Raw genomic sequence first — 25,980 nt, 5'->3', positions numbered from 1 at the left:
CCATATAAAGATGTTATGAGGATTAACTGAATTTGTCCATGTAAGTTGCTTAGAACAGAGCTAACCTAATTAGCACCCAATTTTATTGTATAGTAGTTAATTAGCATCTAGTTAATATTTATTTTTGTTTTCTAAAAATATATTTTTATTGATTTCAGAGAGGAAGGAAGAGAGAGAGAGAGATGGAAACATCAATGATGAGAATCATTGATCGGCTGCCTCCTGCATGCCCCCTACTGAAGATCAAGCCTGCAACCCGGGTATGTGCCCTTGACCGGAATCGAACCTGGGACCCTTCAGTCCGCAGGCCGACGCTTTATCCCCTGAGCCAAACCAGCTAGGGCAGTTAGTTCATTATTTTTTAGTAAATCTAAAAGCATTTATTTACTGATTACCATAGGAAATGCTGAAGACCCAGCAGCTGTGTCTGAAGAGCTCACAGCCTCACTGGGGAAGCAAGATGCATACAGAAGAGGAGTAGCCAAGGCAGCAGGCAGTTTAGTGCCAGGTTGGACAGGATGGATGGTATAGAAGTGCCAGAACAATTGAAAGAGTAGAAAACCACTGTGGTTTGCAGATGTTCCTTAACTCATAAAGGCGAGGCACCTGGGAAACCTAATGAAAAAAATAATTCTGGTCTCATGTTAGATTGAAGAGACTTGCCCACATTAAATTAAATGGATCGGTTGAGAGGCTGGGTATAGGATGCAGATGTTGAACCTTCACTTTTCTGCAGGAGTTCTTTTTGTTTGTGAATACACCAGCTTCCAGATAGGCCAGTGGCTTCAGGAGCTGTAGAGAAGAGGGAGAAGAGACTCATGGAAGGAAAATGCCACTGGCAAGATCAGTGGTTCTCAAAGTCTTAGATATACAAATTCTCAGGCTTCACCCAAGCTCAAAATTGGCAGGTGGGGCCCAGTAACCTGTATTTTAGTAAGTCCTTTAGGTGATTCTGCTGCATATTAAAGTTTGAGCCACTGGCCTACATTGTACAAAAGAACATGAAGTAACAATTGATACTGGCTGAAACTGTGTGTCCTGTGACGATATCACATACATTACCTACATTGTCATCCAGTCCTTATAATGTCCGGGAGGGTAGGTACTATTTTTATATCTGTTTTCAGATGAAGGAATGGAAGTACATTTATTTACTTCTTCAAGGTCACATTTAGTAAATGGGGTTGATATTTATAGTTTGAGTTCGTTGCAATGAAAGGAATCTTCTAACCACTCAAGGAGCTCCCATGCCCATTGACTACGTTTGTTTATTAGAAAGTAACTTCACGTACCAGGATGTTATTGACCTTCAGAAAAAGAAACAAAATTTTAGTGTTCCAAGGAAGAAAAATCAGACTTCTGGGGTCTGAACTATACATACATATTTTTGTGTGTGCGCACCCTGGAAGCCTTCATTTTCTTGTTGAGGTACTAAATGTTCTGGACATTTGGATCGCAGATTATGATGTACTGACTTCATGAAGGTGAAGCCCTGCTCCGTCTGTTCCCCAAGTTTTCATAATTGAAGGTTACCCAGTGCTACAGAGAACTCATTCTCATGTGTCAGACGCTGTGTCCTCTTGTGTTCCACCCCTGAGTGTTGGTGCTGTGTTTTCCTATCATTTCTCACTGCTCCTGCCCCATGGCAGGTCTTCATTCTTTCTCTTTGGTCTGTTGTATCCTGTCCGGGGCCTCCCCCTTCTCCAGTCTGGCCTGGATCCTGTTAGCACAGTGCATCTCCTAACACATCAGTGTGATTATCTCTCTTGCTGAGCATCTCCTGCTGGCACTCGTGTGCTAATCTAAGCCCATTTCATAGCTGATCTCAGTGTGTACACAACCCAGTGTAGGTAGCATTATTGTTCTCCTGTAAAAGATGAGCTAAAGGCAGTTACATGGCCTACCCAGCCCAGCTTTTCATCACGCTACTGTCTGTCCTTTGTTGTATGAATGAATGCTTCTTGGCAGCTACAGTAGTTTGCTGGGTTTCCTGTAGCCAGGTACCACAACCAGGTATCTTAGAGCAACAGAAAAGTATTGCCTCATAGTTTAAAAGGCAAGAAGTCTAAGGTCGAGGTGTCGATAGGGCATGCTCCCTCTGAAACCTGCAGGGAAATGATCCTTCCTTTCCTCTTCCCAGTTTCTGGTGGTTTGCTGGCAGTATTCATCATTCCTCGAATTGTAGATGTATCTGTCCTATCCCTCATCTTCCCTGTGAGTTTCTCTGTGTCCAATTTCTCTGTGTCCCTTTTGTAAGGATGCCAGTCATTTTAGATTAAGGCCTAATGGCTTCATTTTAACTTGATTACCTCTGTAAAGACCCCATTTCTAAATAAAATCACATTTTGAGGGACTGGTACTCAGGACTTAAACATATCTTTTGGCTGGAGGGGCGGGGTAATAGGGGGTGGGGACACAATTTAACCCATAACAGTAACTCTATTCTATGAATGGAAACAACCTAAAGGTACCAGATAGTCCAGAGTGATGCAGCCCATTAAAATAAAGGAGTTACGTTTTTGCTTATTTAAAAATAAATAAATTAGATCAATGTTGTCAGCTAGGAATGGATTTTTTTAAAACAGGTATTTCCTGAGGAACACAACGATGGAGATGCAGGCAAAGGGAGGTGGGGAAGGTCTTTATTGGCAGGTCCTTGGTTGTGCTGTGACTATTCAGGGAGGAGCCTGGGTGGCCATGCTGGCTTCTTTTGTCTGACAAGCAGGTGAGGCTGCAGCAAGCTCTTCCTCTGTGTGTTTGAGTAGAAACATTTCTTTGAGGCAGACAGATCTTTCCATCTCTAGAGCCCTTCTCCGGGCCTCGCCTGGCACCTGGAATGGACTTTCATTTCCCACTGGGTAATAGGTTCAAGGTTCATACGGTTTGTAGGAAGGGTATGTCAGCAGGTGGGGGTAAAGAGAAAAGATGCTATGTGGGGGAGAAAGAAGGGAAAATGGGCCAAAGGTGTCAATGTCTAAGGAATCACTTTCCATAGAAAAATGGATGATCAGGCATGATACCAAAGGAAGTGAAGACTAAAATAAATATAGGTAACTCTGCCTTTGGAACGCTTGTGTGTGTGCCCAGGTGGCATCTTAGTGAGCTGTTTGAGATATTTAATTACTCTGAGCAAGAGAGGCTTTGTTGACTTTAAGGGAAGGATAAATCAGAGTTAATAGGAGGAATGACCTTAGAACTACCTGCTTATCTTCTGCTTTATTCTCCTGTAGGGAATAGCTCAGTGCCTTGGAAAAGTGATGGGCACAGCATTCAAGGACAGCAGGGAGGGAAGAGCTAGAACAGTTTTCATTGTGAAAATCGACACTAGGTTTGTCATCTGAGCCCCTTCTTGTATATTTCTGGAGCCATCTAGAAGGAAAAGTATGGGCCTTCTCAAGAAAGTATTTTACGTAGAGTAAGTCCAGAGGCTTTGGTCACCCTTGAAGCAAAGAGTTTATCATTAGTCTTTGGTGACTCTATGTAACTTACCGCCCATTCATTGACTTGGGTTAGGGATCTGTCTGTGGTGCCACTAGACGATTTTTTTTTACAGTCAGAGGACCCAGCATTGCCCGCTCCCCCTCCTCCCGCGAGGACCTCAGGGGATAGGTGATGCAGTGGCAGTGGCAGTGGGAAGTCAAGGTACCACATTGTTGTAAGCTGGATTTTGTCTGACTTCCCAGTATGGAGATCTTTGATAAACTGGGCTGGGCCTGTGGCTCAGCCCAAAGACAGGTCTTTCCTCTGATCTCAGTTAGCGTTGCACATGCCTTGGTGCTTTCCATTTCTGTCACCAGCACGGTGGGAGAGTAGTGGTGTGGAATGAGTTCCCCCATTATTAGGGCTGCCTCTTAGAAAAGGAGACTTAGGTGAAAATAAGTGAGACCACAGTTAATAAGTAAAGGTATCTTTGTTTAGGGACTGAAAAACTAAACACAACATAAAATAAAGCAACTGTGTCTGATGTAACATGTGGTAGAGGCAGATCAGAGAGGTCAGAGTGGACCATTTAGAACATGTGAGTCAGCATTGAAGTTCAAGTTAGAGCAGATATGGTCCCCAAATGCAGTAGCACTGAGCCTAGGATAGAGGTGAGGTTCTGGTTCTTCTAAACCAGCGGTTCTCAACCTGTGGGTCGCGACCCCTTTGGTGGTTGAACGACCCTTTCACAGGGGTCGCCTAAGACCATCCTGCATATCAGATATTTACATTACGATTCATAACAGTAGCAACATTACAGTTATGAAGTAGCAAGGAAAATAATTTTATGGTTGGGTCACACATGAGGAACTGTATTTAAAGGGCCAGAAGGTTGAGAACCACTGTTCTAAACCTCGTTCAGGCTCTGACTATAATCCTTTTTCAGATTGAGGTTTGGAACTGAGGCAAGGTGTGTAGAACTCGGGGAGGGGCCAGGGCAGCCTAACAACAGTGCGGCTTGCACCTAGGCTCAGAGAAGAGACCACAGGGACGCTTATTCCGCTGGAGAAGGGAAGGCTGGCAGGGGCCTGGGGCAGGGACATGAATAGTTTTTAAGTATATGAAGGCCTCTTATAAGAATTTTAGTGAACAGATGTTTGCACTCTTCACTAAAGACAAGATTAAACAATGAATGGGTTTACCTTTAGCCCAAGGCAATTTAAATGAGAATTTAGGGAAACCTTTGTACCTGAAAATGTGGGAACATGGGAGTATTTTAATAAAGGAATCCATAGTGCTTACTTTTGAATAGTTGAGGGAAAGTTGAGAAGCACACTTGAGCTGAAGTCTGACCTGGATGATTTTTTTGGTTTGACTTTGCCTGTTAGACTTCAGACTCAGAACATACCAGCTTCCTTTTCTCCCTCTCTTGTTGATTATCAATGTAACCACACGCTTCTGCACAGTAACCTGGTATTACACACATATTAGGAAAAGACTAACTTGGAGCTCTGGTCTTCACTTTTCTGACGAAATGTTTATCTTAAGAGGTGGTGAGGCTCACAGGGTAAGAGGTTGGGTGTTGATATCAAGGAGATCTGGCTTCAAATCCTGGCTGCCTCTTGCCGTGTGTTTTGGGGCAAGTTACTTGACCTCCTAATTATTAAAATGAAGGTAACAGTGGTACTTACCTAATAGGTTGCTGTGAGTGCTCAGTGAGACAGTGCACATAAAGTTACCGTGTCTGGAACACAAATAGTGCTCAGTAAGTGATAGCCATTTTATTACTTTATTCTAGATTTTCAATCGGGGTTGGGAACTCAGATACAACAACATAATAACCTCCTTGGCTTACTTATGTGGTGAACTCTGCCTTTCTACCTCATTGCAGCTACTGGCATTCTTGCAAGGACTCTTCACTTTCTATCACCATGGTTATGAACTGGCCAAGGATTTCAGCGACTTCAAGATGCAGCTGACCATTAGCATACAGAACGTGAGTGGGCAAAGGGACAGACTTCCTTTCCTCGGTTAAGGAAAGGAAAAACAAATTATGGGTCTGGTTGCATAGAGAGCACTTATCTGGGATGGAATGCAGGTAAAGGGGGGGCGGTTTGCTTGGTTCAAAGGGCAGATGGGGGCAGGCTTTTCTAGGGTCTTGGTGGCCACAGATTAGAACATCATCCTATTCTCTATTATTTCAAAGCACTATTTATGTTTTCGGAAGTGCTGCTACTGATTATGTTTTAAATCTGTAGCACCAGAGTCAGGATTTCCTTTGGCAGTGGAAGGCCCGGCCCAGCCCAGCCCAGCCCAGCCCTGCCCTTCCTAGCCCCCCTTCTGTGCATCTAGCTGCCTCGCCACACGAGACCTTGGAGTGAGTGAGTGTGTGTGTGTGTGTGTTTGTGTGTGTGTGTGTGTAGGAGTGGGGGTGGGGCACACATGCTGACCTCCAGCTCAAAAGGTGTGCTCTTGTTCAACTCTTAGTAAGGCTGAGAGAAAATCTAAATCAGTGTGGCTTACACAGCAGGGCCTCTTGGTGCTCAGAATCCTGCCTAAGGCTCTTTGGTTAGCAGTTACTGGGGCCCGAGCCCCCTTCTTAATTACGTCTGGCCATGTTGGTATGTACATTGTCTTTGTCTCTAGAGCAGCGGTTCTCAACCTGTGGGTTGCGACCCCTTTGGGGGTCGAACGACCCTTTCATAGGGGTCGCCTAAGACCATCGGAAAACACATATATAATTACATATTGTTTTTGTGATTAATTACTATGCTTTAATTATGTTCAATTTGTAACAATGAAAATACATCCTGTATATCAGATATTTACATTACGATTCATAACAGTAGCAAAATTACAGTTATGAAGTAGCAACGCAAATAATTTTATGGTTGGGGGTCACCACAACATGAGGAACTGTATTAAAGGGTCGTGGCGTTAGGAAGGTTGAGAACCACTGCTCTAGAGGATCCTATGGAGAAAAGAAACCAAATGCATCCATGTGGGTTGTATTGCATGGCTTTTGGAAGCCTGCAGCTCGCTCTGACATGGTTCTCTGTGTCTTCTGAGAGAACAGGAAGTTGCAGAGTCTGGGAAAAGGTTTCACAAAGCATGGCTTCCCCTTTGGCTGGCTTCCTCAGAGGGCCAACGGAAGTGGAGATTTACACGTAGCAGGTGTACAGGGAGCAGTGTCGGCAGAAATGCCTGTGAGAGAGTGAGGCCCCTGCAGGAGAGGTTGAGCTGAGATGCAGTTGAGGCAGTGGCCTCAGTCCATGCCCTGGTGCCCTGGAGCTGGGATGGCCTTTGGAGCTGTGGGAATAGAAGCAACGGGATCTTCCCCTTTTGTCCCCAGACTAGTCATTGGGTGGGTACAGGCTGCCCTGGGGAAGGGAGTATCCCTCAGTGAGGCAGCTCCCTTTGGAGGAGGGAACCATCTGAGATACCAGCCAGCAACATTGCCTGAAGCTGGAGGATGAGCCCCTCAGGCCTGAGGGGAGCTGGGGCCAGGCCCTTCTGTGGAGCAGAATCACCTTGGATGCTCATTTCAAATACACATATCTGGGTCCAGAGGTACTCATTTCATCTTTAGGAGTGAGGCCTGGGCATTTACATTTACTCCAAGTTCCTTACGTGATTTTGATGGTCCTTAGAGTTTGAGAGACAATCTGGTAGAGGACCTTAAGGCTAAAGTAACTTCTTGAATATTTGTCTAATTCTTAGATGGTTGACTTTTGAACTAAATTATCTGATTTTTAGATATAAGAATTCTATTGGTTGAGGTTCTGAATTGTCAGAGGTGGGAAGAGAGTTTTATTTCTTTGATTTGAATATAATTCCTTTCATCCTAGACAAGAAATCGCTTTGAAGGCACCAGGTCAGAAGTGGAGTCACTGATGAAAAAAATGAAGGAGAATCCCCTTGAGCACAAGACCATCAGTCCCTACACTATGGAAGGGTACCTCTATGTTCAGGAGAAACGTGAGTGCCTGTGGCGACCAACAGCCTGGGGTGTGCTCATGCTTTTGCCCACAAGGTGAAGGGTGTGTCCAGTGGTGCCTGGCCAAAAGTTTTGTAAACACAGGTTTGGGTGAATGGGAGTATTTTCATAGTTCAGTTTCCTAGGGGGAGGGTGGTATCCACAAGTCTTGTCTACAGCCAAGGGACGTGTTCTGTTTTCTTTGTAACTAGAATGCATTGAGGTTCCGTGGTGCTTCTTTTCTCCCTCATGTCTCTCGACTCTTGAGGTGCCTGTCCCCTTAGTTTAGCTTTAAACACCATCCCTTTGGCATGGAAGACTTGGGAAAATCTTGCCTGGTAGACCTAATTGTCCATTAGCAATCATATCCTTTGGTGGGATTTCCTATTTAGTGATTTTGTTTTCATTTGAGACTTGTTTGAGCAAGGCCCAAACAACCATGGTGCTTTCCCTCTTCTCCTCAAGTCATCCCAACTCTTACATTTTATGAAAAGTAGAAACAAGAGCTCATTCCCAGAGCCAGGAAGAAGACTCATCATTGCTTTACTGGTGCGATGTCAGGAGAGACATGCTGGTGACATGGAGTGTTCAGTGATGATTCAAATTCATGCCCTAGGCCTGGGGGAAGGCTTTATGACCGATGAGGCTGTGCACTCCCAGGCTTGATTCATGCAAGCAATGCTAGGGGGACAAGATAGCAAATTGTTTTCCTTAATGAATAGCTTTTCTCCTAGTCTCCTACTCCTGCTTTCTTGGCTGCACACATTACTTCTCCCAGATTTTTCCTGATTTTGTGCTTTTATGTCCTGTTGATTTTGGGTTAGACAAATGTCTTCATCCTGGAAGCTTCCCGATGGAGCAGAAGTAGAACACTTGGTTTCAGTGATTATTCTGTTCAGTGATTACTAAACATTTGCTTGGGCTTAAAATTGTTCCCTGTTGACAATGGGGGCAGTAGTGGAGTTGGAGCATTGGTTGTGATGAGAACTTCATGTCCCTTATTCTTACAGGGACCAGCTTGTTGAGGTTTGTAGGAACAAGCTACTTTAGTTCTGTGTTTCATATATACCTGATGTAAGGGGATGCCTTGTTTGCCCAGTGAGAAGATCTATCCCCCAAATTTAAGGTGAATTTGAAAATATAAATTGTTAGGACTGCAAAAATATAGTCCAATGTCTACTTATAATACTTAATTTATTAATATTATTCACTTACATAGGTAAAATCAGTATTGCTTTTTTGCACTCTCACATTATATTGTACAATTTTATTCAAACACTTCACGTGCTCTTTCAGCATTAATGTCTAGATTATCATTGGATCCACGTTTTGTTTCTCTAACACAGTAGCCTGGAGCATATCATTGGGATACATCTTTATTTTTTCTTGGAAAGTTTTTGCAACATTATTTGGAGTAATGCAAAACTTAAAGAAGGTTTCAAGAATACTGTAAAGAACAACAGTATGACCTTTAGCCTGATGCACGAATTTTTATCATTTTCCCACAGTTATATCATTCTTTCTCTGTATGGGTGTGTGTGTGTGTGTGCACATCACAGTCACAGATACACACACAATTTTAATTTTTTCTGAACCATTTGAGAACAGGTTGCATATACCATGCTGTTTTACTTCAGTGTATGTTTTCTAAAAATAAGGATATTCTTTTATGTAACCATAGTTATCATACGCAGGAAATTTAACATTGATAAGATAGTTAATATAAATGACACTGTCTATTCCAGTTTTGTCAGTTGTCCCCATATAAATACCCTTACACAGCATTTTGTTTTTCTCCAGGGCAGGAGCTCATACTGTGGTTAGTTGTTATGACTTTAGTTTCCTTTATCTGGAACACTTCCTCAGCTTTTCTTTGTCTTTTATGACATGACATTTTTGAAGAATATATATAATTCTTCAGTGTGGGTTCAGCTAATGTTTCCTCAAGATTAGATTCAGATTATGTGTCCCTGGTTATATCCTACACAGGTAACACTGTGTTCTCCTCTGTGGCCATCTGCCCCTCAGTGGTGATGTAAATTTTGATTACCCAGTCAAGGTACTGTCTGGTTTCTTCCCTGTACAGTCACTATTTTCCCCTTGTAACTAATTAGTAGTCTGTGGGGAAATAGCTTAAGACCACGTCAATATTCCCACCCCCTTCCCTCATAGACTCAGCTTCCATTGAAAATCCTCCCTGAACTGATCTTTACTATGATGGTTGCAAAATGGTGATTTCTCAGCTCTCCCACTCCTCCACATTTATCAGTTGCCATTTAGTATATTGAAAGGAAGTGACCTCACTTTCCCTCTCTCTCCCTCCTTCCCTTCGTCTTTCCCTCCTCCTCCCTCCCTCCTTTTCTCCTTTACTATCTCTCTATTCACCCACCCATCCATCTGCCCATTCACCCATCTATCTTTCTGTTGTCAGTATGGACTCATGGATTCCCATTTTATTCATAGGCTAAATTCAGTACTGTCCTTATTTGTTTTGATGCTCAAATTGTCCAAGATACAAGCACTTTTGGAATCTTTGTGTTGTGCTATCACTGAATTTTTTTCTTGAATCCACAAAAGATACATTAGAATGGTTAGTATTTTCATTTGACTCTGATGTTCTAATGTAGACACTTACGGTATTGCTTTTTAAGTTTACTAAGTAATCTCCAATACTTATAATGGTCAGTCACACCCTGAAAAATAATGATTAAATGTCTGCAGGATCTCTATTCATATTATAATTATTTTTCACAACTTGTGTTATGTGATTTTGTAAGCATTTAAACTAGTATTGACTGAGGTCCTTGTAGGCTAATAAAGTAATAAGCACTGGGTAAAATCAGAGACTTAGTCAGACTTTGACTGGGGGGGGGGCATCTCCATCTTTCCTGAGGGATAATTTTGAGGGAGAGTCCTTAGGTTACATTTGGGCACTTACAGTTACTTCCATTCTGTATCTTGGGTGTCTCTGCATTTTCTTTGCCTGCTTTTCAGTCTTCTTGAGTTCTGCTAACATGAAAATTAGGGGCTTGGAAGTAGGTCAGAGTCTCCTGTCTGTCTGTGCACATAGTCGCAGAGCAGCTGTGTGGGAAGCATGAAGTCATTGCAGCAGATGGGAGCGGTGACAAGCACTTTGAGGAGCCTTTCTGTGTTCTTTCCTCAGTCATCTTATTCCTGTCAGGGGAGAGACAGAAAACTTCAAATGGAGATTGATGATGGGAAAGTGAATTAATTTCCCCAGGGAACCTCTACTTCCCTTACATTTTAAGACCCATTGGATGTAGCATTTAGTGGGAAACAGTCTTCCTTGGTCTCTGGGGAAAGCCCTGGGTAGGCTCCATTTCCAGTCTGTGGGATCAGATTTCTGCCTGTTCCAGTCTAGCTGGTGTGGGGAATATAGTGCCCCTAGAAACAAGTTAAGGGTAGGTGAGCCTTGTGGGGTATGTGTTGTGTGTCTTCCTGGCACACAGTGGACATATGTAGTTGTTTTATGGGAAATATTACTTTTCAGGTCACTTTGGAACTTCTTGGGTGAAGCACTACTGTACATATCAGCGGGATTCCAAACAGATCACCATGGTACCATTTGACCAAAAGTCAGGAGGAAAGGGGGTGAGTTAATTTTTTTAAATTTCATGCTTTGCTTGACTAACAAATAACGACAATGCTTATATAAAGTAACACCTCCAATATTTCACTCTAATTTTCCTAGTTTTTATACAGTAGTTTCAGGAGGTATAGTACCCTAAAAAGTAACTTACACAAGATGATTCTTAGCTCTAAGTTATATTAGAAATTACAACTAAGAAAGATTCTTGTATTTCACATATGTGCAGGATTAAGTGTGTCAAATGTGTTTAGCTGCTAGAAATTCTTGGGTGACCTCACCCTGTGAAACTGATTTGCATCACTCTCACTTGATACTCACAGGGCTGCCATTTGGCAGCTTAGCTGTTCCAGTTATCTGTTGCTGTGTAACGGATCACCTCCAAACTGAGCAACTTTTAAAACAATACCAAGATAATCTTCTTAGCATTTCTCACAGTTTCTGTGCATCAGGAATTTGGTGAGCACTTGGTTGGTGGTTTGGACTCAGGGTTTTTCTTGGGGCTCCAATCAGATGGTGACTCTAGCTGGAACAATGAGCATCTGAAGCAGCTCAAGGCCAGTGAGAATAGCTTTCTTTCTTTTTCCTGACCTCCTCTCTTCCCTCTTTCTCTGGAGTCTATCTGGTCTCTCTGTGTGGGCTAGTTTGGGCTTCCTCACAGCATGGTGACAGCATGGTGGCCACTGGGCAGCTAAATGTTTAAAGTGTGAATATTCCAGCAACGAAAACAGAGCCTGCATTGCTTTTTAATGACGTCATATTACCTTACTTTTGTCCTATCTGTTTTTTTGAAACAGTCACAAAAGCCCGCCCAATCCACCTAATATCAGTGGGAGAGGATGCAGACACTGCCTCCCAGTAGGAGGAGGAGTGTGAAGAGTGGGTGGGCTGGAGTTCTTGTGGCCACATTTGGAACTCAGTCAGGCTGCATCAGGCTCCATAGGTCACTGCGTTGGGAGCTCCTTGCTGTGCTCCAGGGTTTCTCCTTTCCTGGGCGTACTCACTGCATGCATTTCCCTTTTACTAGTATGTGATCCGTCTTTTCTCTCTGGTGAGAGAGACTTCCCTGCATCCTGCAGTCTGAGAGGAGGCACCTCTCTGCAGGAGGTGTGCAGCAGCCCAAAGCTGACCCTATTCCTTCCCTCGTTTGACATATTTCATTATTTCCCCACAGCGCTCAGCATACAGACCACAATCTGCGTGATCTTGCCACTGCATCCCTCAAACCCTTTCTCATTTCACTTTCCCTCTTGCTCTGGAATTCTAGCCACACTAGCTTCCCTCAGTTCCTTGAGGGACCCAAGGACTGACCACAGGTTTTTTCCACCTGCTCTTCTTCATCCCCAAGGCTGGTCTTATCTCATGAATCCTTCAAGTCCAAGCCCAGGAAAACCTTTGCTGACCTTCTTGACCAGGTCAAATCTCCTTAATTTAGGCTTTTGTAACACAACTTAGTTTTTGTCACTTCTAACTTTTCATTTATTTGTTTAAGTGATTATCACCTGCATCCCCCACTTTTTTTAAACCATCGGTAGTTGAACACATTGTCTTTATATATTTTTCTTGTTATGATATGGTCATCCTTGGAACAGAATCTTCTGTTTTCTTATATTTGACAATGTTTTATAGATCCCCTGTTCCCTCCCATTTACCAGGGACACCTCTCTATAAGCTTTCAAAGTAGAAGCTGGTCCAGGTCCATTCAATCTGAAATATAGTCAGACATCAGCATAGTCAGAATCCCCTGTATTTGGGCGTTTACACTCATTCATTTGCACAGTGTGGAAGGAGCAGTTCTCAATCTGAGAACTTAATCTTAGCTATTCAGTAAAACCCAATAGATGTAAGGCTGTGAATATACTAGTAAGCTATCTCTTCCTAGGTCTTCTGTGTTTTGTGTACTATTTGGATATTAGAGCGTGGTTAGTTTTACCATATGCAGTCACATTTCCTATTATTTCAACAGACTAGGCAAGTTTACTAACTTCCTCCCTAGTTTAGAAAAAGAAAGATTGGGACAGGCAGGAGAAACAGGACCCTTAACAAATTCTTACATGACAGAAAGAGAAGAAATTAGTGCTGTATGATAAAACCACAGCATTCCATTTGTGCAATGGAGTACTACTCAGCAATAAGAAGAAATAAACTCTTGATTTGCACAACATGAATGAATTGCAAAAGAATTATGCCGAGTGAAAGAAGTCAGACATAAAAGGGCATTCCATTTTTGTTAAGTTATAGAATACTAGAGGCCCGATGCACAAAATTCATGCAAGGAGCTTGGCCCTTGCAGCCCCGGCTTCATCCGGGAGCTCATTCTGAAGGTCGCCCGGACGGTTGTTCTGCTGTTCAGTCTAATTAGCATATTAGCTCTTTATTATATAGGATGCAAACTTATCTATAGGGTGTGACAGAAAGCACATTCAGTGTTTTCTGGGTATAGGGATGAATTACAAAGGGACAGCAGGAATCTTTTGAAGGTGATGGGTATGTTCATTAGCTTGATTGTGGTTATGATTTCATGGATGTATATAGGCATCAAAACTCATAAATTGTACATGTTAAATGTGTGCAATTTATTACACAATTAGTTATATCTCAATATATCTGTTAAAACATTGGTTGAGTGCCTATTCTGTTCTGGGGCCTGTTTAGGTTCTGGGGATACAAGAGTAAGGAAAAGCAGGCACAGTCCCTTTCCTCAGGGAGCTTACAGTCCAATGAAGAGAGAGATGTCATTTGAGTCATTGCTCAGATCCATGGAAAATTTCAGCTGTGATCAGTGCTCTGAGGGAGGAAGAGGCACATGGTGCTGTGTGAACATGTGTAAGGGTATTTGACTTTCCCAAGAAGTGACAACTGAACCAAGATTCAAGAAGCTGAGTTGGGAGGAAACCTCAAGGTCATTTTGTTTTGACTCATGTCAAACCTACAAATTAAGCCTATTTAAAATAATATCACAAGAATTTAATGTAACAGAGGTTGATGCTGGACCATCATGATCTACCAGTACTAAAGACATTTGACTCCAAGTAGAACATGGTTGACAAATTTTAGCCGTCTGAGAAGGTTTATGATTAACCATTTACTTCCTGTGGTCATGAACATTCAGGTTTGAGAAGAGGAAATGATCACTCCTGTCCATGGGGCATGTTTGTTCTGGAGGGAAGCAGAGCCCATAAACTGGCCTCATCTTGATGGTCTGTGTGTTCCTAACAGGGAGAAGACGAGTCGGTCACTCTCAAATCCTGCATCCGGCGGAAAACAGACTCTATTGAGAAGAGGTTTTGCTTTGACGTAGAAGCAGTAGACAGGTGAGTAGCTGTCACACTTTTCCCAGGAACAAATACTACTGAATTTGGATATAGTATCTTTTCCATTCAGTCAAAATTTCCTGTTTTCCTTCCCCATCCTTTTAATACTCATTTGGGAATAGACTCAGGCTTGTTGCCGATTTTTAAGGATCAGTGTCTCCTCCCCACATTTTTAGGTTCAGCACTGAGCCACTGGTTGGTTGGTTTTATTTTAGTGTGAAGGCTCCTTGTCTTAGGAATGTGTGTTCTGTCTCAGGAGGTTGAATAGATGTTTAAATAAAACTGACTCTAACATGACTGTATCAGCTATTTGAGATTTGTTTACTTTAAAGAAATGTTTATTTTTAAAATTCAATAAAATGATTCAAAAGGAATTGCAAAAAGGGAAGGGGGGGGGACATTCTCCTCAATTAAAAAAATGTCAGCTTTTAGTTACCCCTGTGTGTGTGTGTGTGTGTGTGTGTGTTTGTGTGTGTGTGTGCATGTGCGCCCACCAAGGGACAATAGCAACCCACTTGTGAAATCATAGTCTTTGGAGAGATAACTCTGTGTTTTATTCCTCAAGATTTATAGTGTCTCATTAAGTTGTACCATTTCGTGGTGTTAAGCTAGTTTGACAACATTCCAATTCTTAGAGACACTTTCCTTGGCAACAGGTTAATTCTTTCAATGAAAGCCATGTGCTCAGCTTATTTGAGCTATCTGTTCAAGATCAGCAGTGCTAGCAGGAAGATCCTTAAATCCCGGCATGATTCTCCTGTAATGCCACTTAATTTCTCCCCTTTATTAAATGGAAAAGCCACACCATTTTGATAAGCCAGTACTTTCCTCCTCCTTGAGACGTTATCTGTGGCCACTTAGCCCCAGCTCTAGGGGATCCAGAAATGGAGTACCACCTGGGGTGTGCCCCTCTGCATGTGGCAGGTGTGGGACCCCTACTGGTGCCAGGATGTGTGTCTACACTGTGGCTGCTGGAGGCTGCTGGAGCTCCCAGGCAGAGAACATGCCCTTTTGGGCTGAGAAGTTCATGGAAATAACTGTCTCTTTAGCAGTTTAGTCATTACAACTCTGGCTCTCTATTCCAGCAACCTGGATCTAAATTTTGACTTTGTTCAGCAGCCATGTGACCTTGGGCAAGTTATTTAATCTCTCAGGGGCCTCGATTTCCTTATCTGGAAAATTAAGATGGAAATAGTACCTAGTTCCTAGAATTGTAAGGATTCAAGAAGAAAATGCATATAAAAATACTTAGCAGAATGCCAAATAATAAATGCTCAACAAGTATTAGCTATTGTTGTTGTTATTATTATTAATCCTTCCCCGAGGATATTTTTTCCATTACTTTTTAAAGAGAGTGCAAGGGAGGGAGTAAGGTGGGGGGGGGGGCGGGAGAGAACTGGGACTAAGAATCAAACCCTCAACCTTTGGTACTCTGGTCAATGCTCTAACTCAGCGGTTCTTAACCTTTGGGTCGCGACCCCTTTGGCGGTCGAACGACCCTTTCACAGGGGTCGCCTAAGACCATGCTGCATATCAGATATTTACATTACGATTCATAACAGTAGCAACATTACAGTTATGAAGTAGCAACGGAAATAATTTTATGGTTGGGTGACAACATGAGGAACTGTATTTAAAGGGCTAGAAGGTTGAGAACCACTGCTCTAACCATTTAGCAACACTGGCCGTGGCTAACTTTTATTATTTATTGTTAAGTAACTAGACTCCAAATGCAAGAGATATAAATATAATTTGTAAAGAAAAGAAAGTTCCCTAGCCTTTCACCATGCTTGGTATGTGAGAGGGGAAGGTAGTGGAGAAGGGTTGTATGGAGGGGTATGTTGACTTGGGGTAGCCCAGAGGTATTGTAAAAAGTGTGCGTCAAGTTAAAATTGCTTATTCTTGATTTTAAATAAATCTTAAATCAGGTTGCTTTAAGCACTTGTAGACATCTTTCTTCTCAGTTCTAAAGCAGGGAATTCATATTGTGGGCCTCCATGAAAGAAGTGAAGACAATGTGGAGCCAGTTGTATAGTTCAGATGTATAGTTCCTAGAGATGGTCGTTCCTCCACATGGCTGTTTGGGAAAGGACATGCCTTGCATTGTAGCTCTCTGTGAGACAGGGTGCAAGCTCAGTGATGTTTTTTGATGATGAATTGTTTTCTGTGCTTTCTCCTGCAGATGTTTCCCCAGAAGTTGTAGACTGTTGCTTTTTAGGCAGTGAAAAATCGCCGTTTCTACCCTTGTTGACATTTCATACCACCTTCCCCCTTTACTGTGCCCATAAAAGCTTTGCATGTCCCAATTATAATCTGAGAGCAGACCTGTCACATTCAACATTCTGAGTGGATTTGGGAAGTTGATTTCTTCTAAGTTGCTGTCTCTTTTCCTTTGTCATGAATTGAGGGGTACAGAATGAGGCTGCTAAATCTCCTCTTAATAAGCAGGATGTGTGTACATCAGTGATGGCGAACCTATGGCACGCGTGTCAGAGGTGACATGCGAACTCATTTTTTTGGTTGATTTTTCTTTGTTAAATGGCATTTAAATATATAAAATAAATATCAAAAATACAAATCTTTTTTATACTATGGTTGCAAATATCAAAAAATTTCTATATGTGAAACAGCACCAGAGTTAAGTTAGGGTTTTTCAAAATGCTGACACGCCAAGCTCAAAAGGTTCGCCATCACTGGTGTACATGGTTCTGTTGTAGTACTTGTAATTTTTATTTTCTATATAGTTTGGTGTTTTGACACCTTAAATACTTTTCTGAATAGGGAGAGACTGCCCCTTCCAGGGCTAGCACTTCTAATAGATAGCAAGGGGCATTTGAAGGTTTATATTTTATATTGGCTAATTGAATAAAGACTAGGTTTATCATTTTTCCCCTGAAAGTGTATCAACTCTTTTGGAGAGAGTTTAGTGTAAAATTCCTGAGTGAAAAGGAGACTTCATCTGTTGGGGGGACCACTTCGCAAATTATATGATTATCTAACCACTTTGCTGTACATCTGAAACTAATATAAAATAATATTGGATGTCAACTGTAATTGAAAAATAAAAATTAAAAAAATGGACTTCATGGAAAAGCAGCATGTGAATTAGCAGTAGTGGCATGTGAATTGCTAACACTTGCCAGTGTCTATCTTCAGTCACTTTAAATGATTAACTCTCCCTTGCAGCATCTCATGGATATTAATGAGCAAATGTAAGGAAAATATTTGTTTAATCTAAAGGATCCTGGTGGTAGTCATCTCCTACTATTTCTGGATTTGTTTATTTTTAAGAGATTTCTCACAGATGTTAAATAACACATGGTTGTTTTCTCCCAGATGTTTTCCAGGAGGGGTCACTAAATCATATGGAAAATAATAGGAAAAAAGCCTTATTTTTTGATGCACCGAATCAGTGTAGCTCTTAAGGGGCAGTGTTTATACTTGGGGAAAGGAAACGATTAGAATGCTTTCTTGTTTACAGGATTAGTTACCTTCAATGGTCCATACATTTAGAGATATTATGTGGAATGTTCGAGGCTCCATCCCCAGCATTGGCACTCCAGAGGTGGCAGCAAAGGACAACTTCTTAGAGTCTTAAGAAGTGATCTAGGTACTTGGTGCTAGGGGTGTAATGGAGACCAAGACAAGCTCCTTGCCTTCAGGGAAATTACCTCTGAGGGTAGAATGCGTGCACACACACACACACACACACACTCACTCATGCAATTAAAGGTGTATATATATATATATATATATATATATATATATATATATATATATATAGTGTTGAGTGTTCCAGCAAACTTGGAGGGCCAGAATGCTATGGGTAAAATGTAACAGAGGGACCTTACCTTTCATTCTTACAGAGAATGATGGCATGACTGGAATACCCTGAGTTCATTTCCTCTCTCTTTCTCTTCCTCCCTCCCTCATTTATTTAGTAGAATTATATGCCAGAGACTCTGCCGACAGTGGAGATAGAAAGTTTAATGAAGCATTATGAATCTATTGGACTTTCTTTCTTAAAAGTCATCATCTGATTTTTCTTTCAATCACATCTGAAGTCCTCCTTTTGCAAGCTTTCCACTAATATAGGGACAGCTTTCCTCAGGACCAGTCCCCGTGAGGCATGTCATACCCACTGTCACCTCTATCTTGTGTTTGCAGAGTATGTGAACTTTTCTTTGTGTTGGTTGGCTGGTTGTTTAATTAGGCATGTTTTATATACCTCTGCTCATTTCTGAATATCTGTTTCAGGTAATTTGCTTCCAGAGGCAGAATAACATCATGTTATACAGCTTTTAATACAGCACTGTGTGCATGTGGCTGTTTAATTTTTTCTATGGTAATGCAATGTTTGAGTTACATTATTTTTCCTTTGGGACTTTGGTGAACTGTTGTGAAAGAGACTACAGGAGCTTAATCATGTTAGTTGCTATTTAAACTAAAACTTCAGCAAGTACCCACATGATCTGCATGTCTGTATAGCACAAAACTCCCCAGGAAAATGGAAGGTTGGTTAAAGTAAGGATAGCGGAGGCTAGAAAGATTATGGAGGATCTGAAAAACCTATTCAAACCCACTAATATGTCACCACCTTTATTTCAAGTATGCTTTTATAGCAGGCTGCATGATGCAGGTGAAAGATCGAAGCAGCCCTGAGTTTGAATTTGGGATCATCCCCTTACCAGGTGAATTTGGGCAGGTGGTTAAACCATATCTGTAAGAAGGGGCTTGTCATACCTATCTTGCAGAATTGTTCTGAAGATGGAACGCATTAATATTTATTCCTGATGCAGTCTTGTGTTGGAAAAGGTTGTGCCTTTGAATTTTTTTCTCTCCCCTAAAATCTGAGACTTAATTGTCCTTATGGTGAACCTTAGCTTTGGTGGGTGTATCTTTGAGCCCATTTTTTTCTATCCTGATGGTGTTCCTTTACTTATTGTGCCATTAATTTTCTATTCACCTGTAAGTTGAGAGTGAAGACAGGTGTATTAAATGTGCAAAGGGGCTACTACGGGAAGATTCCATTTTTAAAAATATGTATGTGACAACTTGTTATTTACAGATATATTTCCTGCACAAGATAAAAAGTTTTATGCTCCTTCCAATGTCTGATCTCAAAAGGAAACCATACTAGTTTTGAAGTTAAAATAATGCTATTACTTTCAGTTTGGTATGTGATGTGTGTGCATGCACTTGTTTGTGTGTCTTTGTGAGATTGTGTGAGTGTGAGATTGTGTTTTCCAAAAAGAAGCATCTTATGTAACACACTTTGTTTCAGTCCTCAACCTCTAGATGGCAGTTTTGTATGTGTATTAGTTACCACGAGGCGTCCAGTTGAAAATTAGCTGTCTTTCATACATTGACAGGAGTCAGAGCGGGGTGTGTGTGTGTGTGTGTGTGTGTGTGTGTGTGTGTGTGTGTGTTTGTGTGTAGATTTCTGTAGAAGACATCATCATGTGAATATTACTCAAGAGAAAGGTATTCTAAATGACTCACTCTTTCTCTAGAAATTCCTTCTTCCCACCCATTCATGATGGATCATTTCATACCCATTTTCCTACAAAAGCAAGCACGCGTAGTTAATTTAGCCTCTGTGTAAACATTACATTTCACCTGATTCCTGAAGTGTCAGGCTCTTGGCTGCAGGGTTGGTGTATTGAGGATGGTGAAGAAAACAGCGGAGTGATTTCGGCTGCCCCGTGTGCTGAGAACCAGGCAGTCCTGGCCCTCATGGTGCAATGCGCCTTTATCTTTTGCAACAGATGAATCCATTTTTCCTGGTTTCAAATTTCCCCTCCCCTCCCCTCCTCACCCCTTGTTTGAAATAATATTTGATTTTGCCTTCCTGCTGGTTGGATTAGAGCACTGGACTCAATGCCAATGACATTTCAGAGAGGAAATGGCTTTTTCCTTCCTCAGAGGGTGTTATACTGCTCTGACTTCCATGACTTGGGTGGGGGCAGAGCCGGGGGAAATATACTTTCTGGATTGCTTTTTAGCTGTTCTGTAAAGTAATTTAGTTGAGAAGTTCTAGGAATTTTTGTCATTTGAACTTGTCATTTACATTTACATTTTTTTTTAATAATTAGAGAATACTTTCTGTTTGATTCTGTTTTAAATAAGAATGGCATGTGGTTGTTAGTGGACTGTGGTGTGAAATGAGTCAACCTTACTTTGATTCTTTAGTCTACTTAGTGAAATTTGTGGTGTTACTGATTTGGTATACCAGTTTGTTTTCCAATTTCTAAATATAAAATGTTTATTTTAAAAAAATGTAAACCAAAATTTTTCTGTTACGTAAATCTGAAGAAAAGAGACAATTCAATCAGTAAATTCTACTTATGTGGATTTCTATTTATCACGAGATAGAATAGTAATAATGAAAAAATATTACTAAATGAACTAGGAGAGTTCCTGAATTAGAATATTTTGTCATTGTTTGTTATGAACAATAGTAACAAGTGCTTGCGTTCTTCCCAAGTCTTACTCATCTCAGCAATTAATAATGTTTTCTCCTGGTGCAGTGTGTTAAAATGTTCTTACTCCTGTGTCCCCAGTGCCTAGCATTATGGCTGGCATGTGATAGGTACTCAATCAATATCTGGTGTGTGGAAGAACCATGCAACTTAATGTGCAAAGATTTCTTCGTCTGGGCTTCCTGGTGGCTTGTGACTTCAGTCTCCTTTAAAATAAAGATGTAGGGAATTATCTGATGTGATTGGCCATATTTACTCTATAAATTGTTATTACTGCTATGGTACTAATTATTTTAAGACCTTTCCTCCCAAGAGGTCAGTGCTGTAGGCTGTAATAGGTTATGAGGCATTCATTCATTAGGACTAGGTCCTTTCTAAATAATTAATTAGAAGTCTTCTATTCTGAAAACTTTGTGTGTGTGAGTGTGTGTGTGTGTGTGTGTGTGTGTGTGTGTGAGAGAGAGAGAGAGAGAGAGAGAGAGAGAGAGAGAGAGAGAGAGAGGTGGAGGGAGAGGTGCTTCTAAGGAGCTGGTAGCCCTGGATCTCAGGACATACATTGCATGCACTTGGGGGCAGTACAGCATTGTGGTTAAGATGTGGGCTTTGCTTTGAAAGTCAGGCAGACTGGGTTCAAGCTGAGGCTTTGCCACCTACTTGCGATGTGCCATTGTGCAAATGGTTTCTGAGTATCAGTTTTTAAAAGAGGTATAGTGATGGTAGTTACTTCATATAGTTATTGTGACAAATAAATGATAATGCTCATGAAGTCCTTAGCACAGTGCTTACCCATAATAAACACTCAATAAATCTTAGCCACAGTGTGTGGGCCACCAGTTTGCAACTTCTAGTTTCTCTCTCACTTTTTTCTCTGACCTGGATCCCACCCAGGTTCTCATGTCACATATTCTTCTCATGTACAAAGATCTGTAGTGGACAGGGACTTTTCATTATTTCATAGCATGCATAGTTTGTGCAGAGTCAACTTTTTATCTCCAAAGAATAGATTAATGTTGTTCTTCAGTGATGACACTAGGTCCTGAGCGTTGAGAAAGATGGGAAAGTATCCCAAGTTCCTCCTTTGTTGATGAACTGGAGATGCTTTGCTGTGTTTGACTTTGAAGTTAATCAAGAACACAGACATGCGTCATTATTGGTCCTCATGCATGAGATGACTTTATAACCTGCCATGATAACCTGGAGTGGAGCTCAGGCAGAGAGAGGCAGAGAAAGACAGACGCAGGCACCAGAAGTTGCAAACTGGTGGGCCAGACATGTTTGGTTTGGCTTGAGTAGTTTGAGGCAACATCTTAAAATTGGAAATATCTGTAAATGCTGATCTTGCCATCCCATGTATCAGCTATTTGTAGAGTTGAATGATGAATGTTTCTGCTAGGTGGGGTTTGGCCTTTTCACTTGGCTGTAGTCCCCACCATTCCCTGTTGTTCCCCACCGTGATGACAGGCAACAGCTGTCACTTTGCCTTGTCCTTGCACTGTTGTTTTTCTCATAGAGGGAACTACTCCTTTGTCCCTATGTCTCTATCAGAAAGTAGAAGTGCAAAATAAAAAACCCCCCACAAAAGACTGCATGTTTTAATGAAAATGAGACCAAGCCCATTTTGTTTGGGCAGTGAAGAACTTCTTACCCAGTTTCTCTCATTTTGCTTTCTTTCTTGCCTGGTCTCTATTGACATTTGAGCCTGCAGTCTCTTAGGCAGGCATGGAATAGATGTCATTCTTCAAGTTTATTCTGCCTGGCTTTGGCCCTATTTTATGTAAATGAAGATCTGCCATATGTTTGTGAAAATGATGATTTATTGAACTTTGAGCCCTCATCCAGGATCTGTTAGAAATCAGTTTCCCAGGAGCATTTCGGAGGGAAGGACCACTTCTCCCTGTTACTCGCTCAGCCCTTTCACCTGTGGGTGGCAGCCCCATTCTCCAAGCTTTTATCATTTCCCTCTTCCTAAATAAACACAGTGAGGCAGGTTTCAAACACAGGCTGTGAGAACATGTGTTTCTGTGGGTGCCACCATCCTCCTTTTACGCTGAACTTGACCCTTAAATGTACTGTAGTGTGGATGGAAGCTGAGAACAAGCTCTTGCCAACAGAAGATTTATAGTCTTATGAATGAGTAAACTCTAGCTCTTTGGAGGTTTATTTAGAAAGAACAGTACTGTTAGATTCTGAGTGTGTTTGTTTCAGTGGGGTGGAGTTAGTAATAGCATTTCCTTGTCCAGTAGGAAGTGGGTAAATTGCCAAGCCACTGAGATCACTATTGTTGACTCAGATTCAGGAATAAGATTAGAGTAGGAAAGCTGTAGAGTAACCCTGGAGTCAGGGCTGGTTGTGATGCTGCTTGTTCTTGGCTGATGAAAAGGCTCTGAGCTGACATCAGTGGTCCCAGCTCCGAGATGTGTTGCTAAACCAAGTATGGCTTTCTGTGGGCTGTTTTTGGAGGCCAGAGTTGGAGGAGTTATGGTGGTGGGTACCACTTTGCCCTGTGATAGATGAATAACTATTTTCTTCATCGCCCCTGTGTGACAGGCGGGGTGCCAGCTTAGAGAAAATTGCAGATCCTTGATCATGTTCCTCAGGCTGATCCAGATAGAGCAGTAAGCAAGGACTGGTTCTGAGTGAAAATAAAGTGCTGTCTTTTAAGTAGGATCTTGGGCTTGAGCTCTAGAAAGGATTGTACGTCCCTTGTTCCTTTTCTCATCTGGTGGGTAGAGGGAGCTCCTTGGCAGATTTTCTAGAATTGGCTCAAGGCTCCTTCTTTGTCCTTATAAATTATCAGGCATTAATTCCATAATGGGGAAAAGAGCACTTGGATGCTTCACTCAGGAGGAAATGGTTGCAATGGCAGAGTCTGCTGGTCACGTCAGCGCGTGGCCTGGCTTGCTTTGTGGTAGGGTGTGATTTTCAGGCCTCTCTGTGGGTGAGGGCTTTGGGGTGGGGTCATGAGAATCAGAAGTGCCTGTGGCTCTTTTCTTTCCCTTTTTAAACTACACACACGTGCCCATGTCCCTCCATAATTTTGATCCTACTCCACACTTACCATCCTGCCTCCTCCCTCCTACCTCATGTGTCCCTGTGATAACTAATTTTGGGAGCATCTACTGTGTGTCTGACCCTTTGAAATGCCTTATACATCTCCATGATGTAACCTTCACAACAACCCCATGAGGTAGATATTCTTATAATTTGCATTTTAAAGAAGAATAGCATAGTTCAGTTACTCGTCCACTAGGCTTACACAAGAAGGAAGCACTAGACTCAGGATAACTGGTGAGCCCAAGTTACTTAAAAACATTTTTTATTTTTTAAATATATTTTTATTGTTGATAGTATTTAAAAAAACATTTTTTTAATTAAGGTGTAATCACAATAAGATGCCTAAAACCTTCAGTCTGTATCTTAATAACCCCCCCGCCCCCCCCGCAACACCTTCTGCCTGTGTAACAGCCAGATCAAGTTTCTATTGCCCAGAAGGTATCCTTGTGTTCACACCCCATTCATTGCCCATATCCCTTCCCCAAGATGAAATTACTGTTCTGATGTCTGTCAGTGTTTGAACATCATAGAAATGGAATCATGCCTTTTATAGTCTTTTGTGTCCAGCTTCTTTCCCTCATTATTATGTCTATGAGATTCATTCTTGTTGTTGTGTGTAGCAGTATTTGATTCTATTTTATTGTTGTGTGATATTCCATTGTTTAAATATACAACAATTTATTCTCTTATTGATGGATATTAGTTTTTTTGCTGTTGCAAATTTTGACCATGATGCATAAAACTGTGAGCGTTCTTGAATGTGTCTTTTGGTGGACATATGCACACATTTCACTTGGGTATATATCTAGAGGTAGAATTGTTAGGTCATAGAATGGGTGCATGTTTACTTTTGTTTGGTTTTATCAATTTACTCTCCTACCAGCATGTATGAGAATTCCAGTGGCTCTACGTTCTTGTCAGGAGTTGGTATTGATGGTCTTTGAATGAGTTCCATTCAGGAGGGAGTTTGTTATATTTCATTGTGGTTTTCATTGCATTTCCTTGATGAGTCATCATGTTGATCCCAATTTCTTGTGCTCCTTGGCCATTTGTTTGTCCTCCTTTATGGCCTATTCAAGTCTTTTATGTATTTTGTTAATTGGGTTGTTCAGTTTTTAATTTATTTGTTGGCATTCTTTAAATATTCTGGATAATCTGAGCCTTATTGGAGATATAAATTACAAATATCTTGCCTTACTCTGTAGTTAGTCTTTTCACTCTCTTAATGGTATCTTTTGATGAATGGAAGTTCTTCATTTTGGTGAAGTCCAATTTATCCATATGTTTTGTTATAGTTAGTGCTTTTTGTGTTCTTAAAAACAAAACAAAACTCATTGCCTTTCCATCTCTTGAGCATTTTGAGGCAGAAAAAAAATGTGGAGGGCTACTGCTGTAGAAAAGAAGCCACAGTCAAACTGGACACTATTGGATTCTTGTTTTTTTTGGATTAGCCTAGAGTGGTGTTCTGAGCCCTTGCAGTTATGATGCACTCTAGGTTTTACAGAGCCTTTTACCGTTCAATCTCATTTGACCCCGTGCAGGAGTTCATTAAGGTACTTGCAGGAGGGCCTAGTCCATTTTGTTCACTTCTCCACTACATGTGGAAAGAACTTGTGTTTTGATATTTCTTCTTGAAATGAAAACAAACCCTCTTGCCCTAGCCGGTTTGGCTCAGTGGGTAGAGCGTTGGTCTGTGGACTCAAGGGTACTGGGTTTGATTCTGGTCAAGGGCACATGCCCGGTTGCAGGCTCGATCCCTAGTAGGGAACGTGCAGGAGGCAGCCAATCAATGGTTCTCTCTCATCATTGATGTTTCTATCTCTCTCCCTCTCCTTTCCTCTCTGAATTCAATAAAAATATATTTAAAACAACAAATCTTCTTAAGTTTCCTGGTTACTAAGGCTAAGTGGCTCACCCTTCAGAGCCTCGGAGTTTGTCTGAACTTCCTCTTTGCGGCCCTGGGTGGAAATTTCACACTGTGTGCCATGAAGTTGATGTGACATTTGCAAGGTCCCTGAGATCTTGGTATGCTAGGCATTGTGGTCTCACTGTTTGCTGGTGAGCACTGAGCAGGAAGTAACTTGGAGAACATTGTCTACGTGACTCCAGTGTGGAGAAGAGGGTGCT

At 41.6% G+C, this 25,980-nt stretch overlaps 1 protein-coding gene across 1 annotated transcript in view; it reads left to right on the top strand.

Annotated features, from left to right (window-relative positions):
• Window positions 1-25,980, top strand: part of ARHGAP26 (Rho GTPase activating protein 26) — a 406,595-nt gene that overhangs the window by 119,119 nt on the left and 261,496 nt on the right. Inside the window, 4 exon segments of the mRNA XM_006086413.2 lie at window positions 5,312-5,416; window positions 7,269-7,398; window positions 10,908-11,008; window positions 14,223-14,317. Coding sequence (XP_006086475.1) covers window positions 5,312-5,416; window positions 7,269-7,398; window positions 10,908-11,008; window positions 14,223-14,317 — 431 coding nt within the window.

This window comes from Myotis lucifugus, unplaced genomic scaffold (assembly GCF_000147115.1).
Source record: "Myotis lucifugus unplaced genomic scaffold, Myoluc2.0 scaffold_28, whole genome shotgun sequence".
NCBI lineage: Eukaryota > Metazoa > Chordata > Mammalia > Chiroptera > Vespertilionidae > Myotis > Myotis lucifugus.
The sequence above is the reverse complement of the archived record's forward strand: the minus strand, read 5'-3'. Positions and strand labels throughout refer to the sequence as shown.